Source organism: Bombyx mandarina, chromosome 06 (assembly GCF_030267445.1).
Source record: "Bombyx mandarina strain Sakado chromosome 06, ASM3026744v2".
Lineage (NCBI taxonomy): Eukaryota > Metazoa > Arthropoda > Insecta > Lepidoptera > Bombycidae > Bombyx > Bombyx mandarina.
This window is the reverse complement of record NC_143213.1, coordinates 13,630,766-13,640,425: the sequence shown is the minus strand read 5'-3', so window position 1 is coordinate 13,640,425 and position 9,660 is coordinate 13,630,766. Positions and strand designations below refer to the sequence as shown.

Below are 9,660 nucleotides of genomic sequence, written 5' to 3'. Positions count from 1 at the left end.
TTATTTTTTCTTAGATGAATCGACGAGCTCACAGCCCTCCTGGTGGTAAGTGGTTACTGGATCCCATAGACATCTACAACGTAAATGCACCACTCACCTTGAGATGAGTTCTAAGGTCTCAAGTATAGTTACAACGGCTGCCCCACCCTTCAAGCCGAAACGCATTACTACTTCACGACAGAAATAGGCAGGGTGGTGGTACCTACCCGCGCGGACTCAACACGTCCTACCACCAGTAATTACGCAAAATATAATTTATAATCTGGACGGGGATTTACGTTGCAACATCAGCGTCCAGCAGGAAGTAGCAGTAAATGGCGATACAATTTGCTAGTTCTTATATCGATTTGAAATCCACGTAGGAAGTTAGGATATTCGGAATTTTAATAGCTTATTGCCAATGAATCCGGTATAGCCGGTTAACGGTGAGAAAGGCCTAGATATTGTCACTGACATATAGGTAATCAACCGAAACAGCGGAGAGGCGTTAGCACAGTTGACGACGCAAACTATTGTCGAGATTATTAACATTATTATCGATTTAATTATGTCGAAAGACGGCTTATCTTGGCTGTGGCTTGGTTTTTTTTTATTGCTTAGTTGGGTGGACGAGCTCACAGCCCACCTGGTGTTAAGTGGGTACTGGAGCCCATAGACATCTACAACGTAAATGCGCCACCCACATTGAGATATGAGTTCTAAGGTCTCAGTATAGTTACAACGGCTGCCCCAACCTTCAAACCGAAACGCATTACTGCTTCAAGGCAGAAATAGGTAGGCTGGTGGTACCTACCCGCGCGGACTCACAAGATTTCCTACCACCTGTAAAAGTTATTCGGTGTTCTTCGGTGTAACAACAAGCTGTGATAGTCACTAACCCTTTCATCGTGGCCGCCGGTAACTACATTCCCGATCCTGCGGACCGAATGGTAAACCGTTGACGTAGCCCTAAGCACGTGCTATTCACCGTTCTACCTATATCTGCCGCGAACAATCCGGCAATTCCGGTCTGATAGCGGTATAACCGTTATACCGATGCAACTGAGACTTCAACACTCAGGTGAGCGATGGCATTCACAGCATGGTGGACAGTAACCACACACAGCTAATCTATAAACATCAATCGGGCAAGATCATTTGCGTATTTAATAATTAATTGCAGTAATAATTAATTTAAATATTGCTGTGTCAGATAATAGTCAGTTTGCAATTGGCCAGGTTATTACTGCCGTGAAGCAGTAATGCGTTTCGGTTTGAAGGGTGGGGTAGCCGTTGTAACTATACCGAGACATTAGAACTTGTATCTCAAGGTGGGTCGCGCATTTACGTTGTAGATGTCGATGGGCTCCAGTAACCACTTAATACCAGGTGGGCTGTGAGCTCGTCCAACCACCTAAGCAATAAAAAAAATAAAAACATACAAACTTAAACGAGTATACATACAAATAATCATAAATATATACCAAGCTAATAAAACCGTGTTCAAAACAAAGAGATTATGGTAGGTATACGTTGCGTTTGCCTTAGGTACTTTCTCTTTAAGAACGCGGATAATAGTAGATGATAGATGAGGGGGCTTATAAGGCAGAAAGGTTGTGTGACACTAGTTTCGAATATGTTACACCTTGATAAGGTTAATTAACACTTAAGGTGGATGATGATGGAAAATTAGGATGTACCTTATTTTTTTTCCCTATCTATGCTGATATCCTTGAGAGATTATTTCCGCGTTACCCTAGCGTGTAGGTGAGTTCTCGGGACTCAAACCGGAGGTGTTGCTAATACTGGCCCTAGCAAGAGCAATGCTTCGCAGAATCTACCACCGGATCAGAAACGCGACCCACTGAGAAGATCCGGCGAGAAACTCAATGGGCTGTGGGGTGTGTGTGTGGCTATGGGTTAAGTTTTTTTTTTTTATTGCTTAGATAGGTGTACGAGCTCACAGCCCACCTGGTGTTAAGTGGTTACTGGAGCCCATAGACATCTACGATGTAAATGCGCCACCCACCTTGAGATATAAGTTCCAAGGTCTCAGTATAGTTACAACGGCTACCCCACCCTTCAAACCGAAACGCATTACTGTTTCACGGCAGAAATAGGCGGGGTGGTGGTACCTACCCGTGCGGACTCACAAGCGGTCCTACCACCAGTATCAGTACTAAGTACCTTGTTAAGGATTTACCGTAACCATTAATTCTTTTTTCTTCCTACCTATTCGTCGGTAGCCTAGGGGGCTATTCCGGCTACGCCAGGACCGGTAGGTTAGCTCACGGACTCAACCTGAGAGAATTCGCTAACATTAGGCCTAGCAAGAGCAGTGCTTCGCAGAATCTACCACCGGGTCGGAACCGCGACCCATTTAGAAAATCCGGCGACAAACTTAGTGGGCTGCTTATAGGTTAGTAGCCTTAAAGTGAGTGTACAGGGTACGTCGAGCTTTATTTTGCCTATATTGTCTTATTTCGTTCTCGTACTCTGAGTTTACTTAAATTTATTTGTAACTCAAATATGCTAATATTTTTAATAATACTTTACTTTACGATTTAGCGGAATAATAACCTTTATAGTTAAGTATATTAACTGTGATTCCGAGGCTAATAGGCATATGCCAGACGCGCCTACAGAAAAAAAAAGTGGTCTATTGAACATGCGACGCGCCGCGCATTTTGCAAAGGTCGGGAACCTCGACAATCGCAGACAAGAATCAGACGATTTAATTACATATCGAGGAGTTGAATTCTCGTAATCGATTGTTATTTTAAAATTGTTTCAAAGAGAAATGCATACAATAATTATCAAAATCGAATTAGCGTTAGAACGTGTCCAGCACGGGGCGCCCTTGAATTGGCAAAAAATAAACAAATAGCAACGACCTCGGCACATATTATAGACGATATTACGCCTAGCGAGTCAACTTAGATTAGGGACAACATTATTACATATTCATAAGTGTTTCATATTTTTATTCAAATAATCAAATAGAACTAGAAACACCGGCGATTCGACGAGGTGACGTCATCGACGTCTGGGCCCCAATTTTGACGTCACTCAGTACGGTGACCCACAAATCTACAGACACAATAAATTCAGCAACGTACGCTGCGAAACGAGGGTCAATGAACTGTTGACGTATTTAAAATACACATAAAGTAGGTACCTTATCGCGAATGTAGTTCACGACGCGGCAAGCTGAGCGGGCTTGCTGTGCTGTACGTTTGCAAAATGGTTATTTATAGATGTGTGTGCCCGTGACGGATATTTCGCGCTATTTCTAAGGTCCTGAACGAACATCGGTGAGTAATGGTTTTAGCACAGATGAATCATGTGAATGAAATGGCATTTACCGATTTACTCAGATCTAAAAACATTGGACAAGAAACCATTCGATGAAATACAAACTTTTTTTTACTAAAGTGAAACTTAATTTAAAAAACTGGCTGTTAATTTAAAACTGACAACATCAAATAACGACGAACAAAATTTTTGGATAGAATAGAGATGTTATGAATAAAGTCAATGTCGGTTTTCAATGTTACAAATAATAACGATTTTATTGAAAACTGCTGTCGTTTCTTATTAAAGATTTTAATTTCAATGCATAGGTATAAACTGAGCAAGGGAAATCTTTTCTTTATGCACCGGAAACGCAATGTGTATTCGTTTTACTTGTGTAGTTTAACGCTATTGATATAATGAAAATGTGAGAAAGGAAGTGAGTCTGTCGTGCTGTACAAGACACTACGCCCGGGCTTTCTTTGTCAATAAAGGAAGAAACGGAGATTCACACAATTTTAAGCATCTTACCTTGCATCCCTTAGAATTCATAATATTGATTGCTTAAGGGTCATTTTCGAAAACGAGACATTCGCAGTAGTCGCCCTACCTATCTACCCACATAATGCGACCACTACAGATCCAGGTTTCTTACTTACACATACACACATGAAGGCCAGTTTTAAATACTTGTGTGTACGTGTTGCGAATACATACTTAGGGCTTCGATGATCAGCAGGTGTAAGCGAATTTAAAGTAAGGGGTTATTGCGATTAACTCTTTTATCCCGTCGTTTCCATATGAAAGAGTAATGAACCTTGTTTTACTACTGGAGAATGTCGATTAGTGACCGTGTGATATTTTACGGATAACAGAGATTGTTTTTTTTTTATAAATTGGGATTTTTTCCTTTGAAATTTGATAGAAACATTGATTACTTATCTTCTACTTATTAGTATTTTTAAAGCAATATGTAAAATGATAAGAAGTCTTAGTAGTTAGTATGTGAATTGGAATGTGTTAGCATTACATTTACATTAAATTACAATAATTTTGATCCTTTATTTGAAATTCTAATTAGATAATATTCTATGACGTTTTATGGACATTTAATAATGATCTAGTTTCCAGTAGGGATGAGGTGCTAAAATTTAAATTATTGCAATAACAAAGGCTGACTGTCAGTGAATCGATTATAAGTACCGAAGGTCAGAGGGTTTGCAAGTGTGTGTATGTATGCAAGTATGCAGGCGAGCTCAGTGCGGCGTTGCTGCTGCACGCCTGCACCGGCGGTTGCAACACCCTCCCCCCTTCGTTCTCGGCTTCTCACTCGACGCCGTCTTGCCGCTAGCCTGTCTCACCTCGCGGCCGGCAGCCTTGCGCGACGCGCCGCGCTCTTTCACATTCAAAATTATTCGCAACCATTGCAAAAACTCTCTGTGCAATAATAAAAAATACATTATCGGTCATTGCGGCTGTCATTAGGTTTATAACAGAGAGATTAGAAATTTATCAACAGAATTCATTGTGCAAATTTTAGTGGCCTTAAAAGTTTGAATGCACTCCTCGTTGCATATCCCGCGAACGCGCCTCGTTATGAGAACCCCGTAGGTATTGGCGGTCACGTTGACGTCGCGCGGACCGCGGTGCCGCCATATCTGTCTCGGCCACAACTAGCAAAATTAATAGGTAATTATATTAGTCTACAGTGTTACTTACAGATTCTGGCATTCAGTGATTGTGTAATAAAGTGTTTTTTACCTTTGGAGATACTCTATAGTGAACCCAAACGGATTCTGTTTAGAAGGGAAGGCGCGCGCCGGCCGGTTCTTATCGGGTGCAATGCAGTTGCACTCTTAACTTATTGCAATTTTGCATTCGCCAAAGTTTCATGCGCGGAAAGTTTTAAGTGTTAGATTATTCTGTAGAAAGACTGTATTTAGTGTTGAAAAGTGATTACTCGTACAGTGATTTGTGTAATAGTTTCTATAGAGCTGTCAGTTTACTGTACGGTGTTATTTCGGTCATTGACCGCCGGAATTCGCATCACTATAGTGTAATGTTTAGTTGTGTTTTAGTTTTTTTGCATTAATTAAGTTTTTCGGTTTTTAGGCCCAAAATTGTGTTCATCTCTAATCATAGAAATTCAATAACCCGCGCATTCGCTTTTTGAAATTCGCCTTCACCCGGATGGAATGAGGAGTGCACAATCTTATTGTTTCACTGTTTCATATGTTTGAACATCTTTTGTTTTTTTGTTTTTCGGACGATTAGAGAATTGTCATTTTGTTACAAAATTACAAAAATTGTAAAATAAAGGTAATTATCATTCATTTTATAAATTTGTATAGCAACGTGAAATGAAAAGTTTTTAAATGATATAAAATATAGTCGGCGTCGGTCACACACGTGGCTTCCTTGAATCGCATCCGTATGACATCATCTGTAGGCGATATATGAAAAATCCCATCTTAGTGTATTCCACAAAAGTTGCAAAACTTTCTAAAGTAAATTGTAAATTGAATTGTGCATGTTCAGTGTGTGATTATGATGGTACATGTGCAGAATGGCGGAGGGCAATGGAGAAATATCCTATGATGAGGTAGCTGGGAAGGATTCTGATGTTGGCCGGACAGAAGATTACCACAAACTTATTGAGTATGGCTTGGATCCTAAGGTGAGACAGTTTTGTAATTTATTTCAGCCCAAAAACAAATAAATAAGTATTTTACAAATCATGAGATCACCATTCAAAGTTATCAGTGTGACCAGACGGTAAAACTTAATATCAATTTTTTTGAAATAAATCTTGCTTAAAGTAAAATATGATTATTTTTAAATAATAGCCATATGTATAAAGTTACAAAAAACTGTTAAAATATAAATGTTAACTTTGAATATAAAAATCCTAAATTAATATTTTTATTTCATGCGTGCTACAAGAATGAAACTTACTTACTTCTTCTTTAAAACGTTATTGCCCTTCATTTGATTTGACAGAATTACAATAATACAAGTTTTCAGTAATAATCAAATACATAATATATTTCAAAAACATAATTACCACATGAAAAATACAATGCATTGTGAGATTGCATTCTTATTAGAATGGTTACTGTATAATTTCTTGATACTTTAATCCTCTCTGGGATTCCTATAAGAATTCGAGATCACATAATCATTCATGACTTACTCATAAAAGGAAAACTAATAAGAATTTGGAATTTGACAATGGCATGGTAATTTCAACCTTATGTCATATGAAAGATCACTTTAGTAACATGACCTTTCCAACAAGTTTGTCTTGAGCGCTTCCATATTTTTTAAAACCAAAATTACTTGTATGAATACTTGCTTAATTTTTCATTTGTAATGAATACATAATGCATGTTTCTGAAATAGCGCGTTCACGACGCGCTGTGACGTCAACGCGTAATAAGTATGGCGGGCGATGGATTGCCATTATCAAAATCATTGGCGTACTTAAAACTAGAACAGTTTGATTTTCAAAAAAAGGGGAACCATAGCGCGAATATCACTCCCAAAAACCATATAATTAGTCAATTTGTTGCTTCTATGATCACGATCAGAAACTAAAAGTTTTTTTTTATTAGTCTTCCTTGTGTGATAAAGTAATGATTTCCACCAAAATACTACAGAGAACACGCGTTGGCGCGACCACTTTTGTCTGTCTGGGCGTCCTTCGCAGTTTTTCGCGCCATCTCTTACTTTTACTTTATAGTAATTTTCGTACGTATCTGCACCCATAAACGCGAACCGGACCTAGTTGAAATATTCAGTTATGAACTGTCGCTCACCTTGTAAATAAGGCCATTTGCAAATGTGTATTAAACATTAAATACCTACTGAAAAAAAATCACTCGCACAGCGACATTTCAATTCTCAATGAAAGGACATAGGCTGAAATGTCTTCCACAATTTTGTGCGTAATCATTTTAATCGCCGATTTGAATCTAATCGTGGAATTATTCTCGGAATTAATATCGTATGATTTAAGACGGTCATCAGTCTGTTTTATTTTTTATGGCCTCGTGATAAGTTTCAGTTTTGCAGTGGTTGTCTCGGTGTGCTAAGGTTGCAATTTTAAATTTATGCTCATAACCTTTTGAACGAAACTCTTGGTTATCAAATTAAAATTCGTCAGTCGTCTTTTTTTGCTTTGTTAAAATTCAAAATGCGCTTTATGCCAATAGAAATAAAGATTATTTAAATAAACCCGAGTACAAGATAAACGTATGTAAACATTGTCAAGAAGCTTTTGTCCGACTAGCAATCATCGTTCATTATCTAGAAATCGTTAAAAAACAGGCGGTTTTGGAACTCCGCAGAGTACACTGCCATCTAGCGGTGTTGGTTTGTACGATAATTTATTATTCCATTATCTTTGCAATTTTCCTTGATACCGTGACCTCTGGCTAGGTGTTGTCACCTGGACGGGGTCTGCTGTTTGATAAATTTGTTGTCAAGTGTGCATATATATTGCAGAGAACTAAGTGCCTATTATCTCTCACACAACTGCTAAGAGTTGCGATTTACAATGGCTCTGAATGAAACTGATTTCAGTGGCTCTGCCTAAAGTTCAAAAGTGCCTTATTATTTATTAAAAACATTAACGATATACATACATATCTGTATGTGCTGTTTCACAGCTTCTGTTTGACGTCTTTTAACGTTTTTATTAAGATGTACACAGATACATAATTGTATAAATAATATTTACAGCAAATATTTAACTGGACGAGTACATCGAGTGATTTATTTAAAATATTTTTGAAATTGAAATTAATAAAACCTACTCACTATTTGAATCGCGGCCGTTTGATGCAAAATGTTAATTACTTATAAGAACTACTTATATTTCCAATAAGATTACAACGTGGTGTTGGTAGTGGTTTTTTGTTATATAATAATAATAAAATATTGATATGATGACTTATATTTTAATCACGATTTCAGACGTACATGGAACATAAAATAAATCACACAAATTTCTTTCTTTCACGAATTTAGACAACAAAAAAATGCGGTGTATTTACTGGTGGTAGGACGTCTTGTGAGACCGCATGAGTACATAGGAACCACCGCCCTGTCTATTTCTGACGTGAAGCAGTAATGCGTTTCGGTTTGTATTCGTTGTACTTTAAAAACGGAGACATTAGAATTCGTACCTCAATGTGTGTGGCAGCATTTACGTCGTAGATGTCTATGGGCTCCAGCAACCACATAACACCAGGTGGGCCGTGAGCCCGTCCATCTATGTAAATTTCACTATTGCTGGTATCATAACGTCTTTTCTGCTGCGATGTGGTCAAGGGTTCAAGTTTGAAGGCATACACAATTTTTCAATGCAATAGAGAATAAATGATCTCATGTGGCAAGGTGGCTGAGTGCTATCCAAGTTGTCTTGCGGTAGCTGAAATGAATTCGCATATTTTTTAGCATGGATTTGAAACTCGATACAAAAAAAGACGACCCTAAGACCAACATAACTTTTAGTTCTTGCCCTTATTCCTACCAAATGGGGTCAGTGCAGCATGTCCTCTTTTTCCATTCAGGCCTATGATACGTCATCTCTGCACTCACACCACCCTTATCTCGCATATCCTCTTTAAGAGAGTCAATCTTTTTGTCGACCTTTTTAAGGAGTTCCCTCCTCACCTCCACACATATAAACTTGTACTGGATTTGGCCTATCCCATAATGAGAGAGAATTCTTCTAAAGGTCACTTCTACTGTGTTTGAACGGCAAGCATATTTTTACCAGTTTTGATCGAGAACTGTACATAATCTATCTATCTATGTATGGTGGTAGGACCGCTTGTGAGTCCGCGCGTACCACCGCCCTGCCTATTTCTGCCGTGAAGCAGTAATGCGTTTCGGTTTGAAGGGTGGGGCAGCCGTTGTAACTATACTGAGATCTTAGAACTTATATCTCAAGGTTGGTGGCGCATTTACGTTGTAGATGTCCATGGGCTCCAGTAACCACTTAACACCAGGTGGACTGTGAGCTCGTCCACCCATCTAAGCAATAAAAAAATATATAAAAATGAATTGCTGTTCGTTGGTCTCGCTAAAACTCGAGAACGGGTGAACCGATTTGGCTAATTTTGGTCTTCAATTATTTGTGGAAGTCTAGAGAAGGTTTAAAAGGTAGATAAATATGAAAATGTTCGGAATTAAAGAAAAATAGCAATTTAGTTTTCCCTTTGATGTGTCCCCCGTCGAGCGGATTCCTTTTGTTTGTTTTAAGTTTATTTTATACAAAAGTTTAGGTCTTTTATTTATAGATTGAGGCACTACAAAGTCTGCCGGGTCAGCTAGTATTCAATATAAAGGGAGTTCGCCTTAACGAGAGTGCATGCTGCG

General features: G+C 38.5%; 1 protein-coding gene across 22 annotated transcripts in view; it reads left to right on the top strand.

Annotated features, from left to right (window-relative positions):
* The first annotated feature begins 2,635 nt into the window (after positions 1 to 2,635).
* LOC114253539 (heterogeneous nuclear ribonucleoprotein Q) overlaps positions 2,636 to 9,660 on the top strand; it is a 33,758-nt gene continuing 26,733 nt past the window's right edge. For 10 of the 22 annotated variants that reach the window (XM_089728192.1, XM_089728182.1, XM_089728188.1 and 7 more), the window contains exons 1-3: positions 4,525 to 4,962; positions 5,386 to 5,592; positions 5,839 to 5,950. In XM_089728192.1, the coding sequence (XP_089584318.1) occupies positions 5,840 to 5,950 (111 nt within the window). In that variant the 5' untranslated portion in view covers positions 4,525 to 4,962; positions 5,386 to 5,592; position 5,839. Of the gene's footprint in view, positions 3,294 to 4,524; positions 4,963 to 5,385; positions 5,593 to 5,838; positions 5,951 to 9,660 lie in introns of those variants that run through there. The other 12 variants (XM_089728195.1, XM_089728185.1, XM_089728193.1 and 9 more) reach the window with 3 other exon arrangements.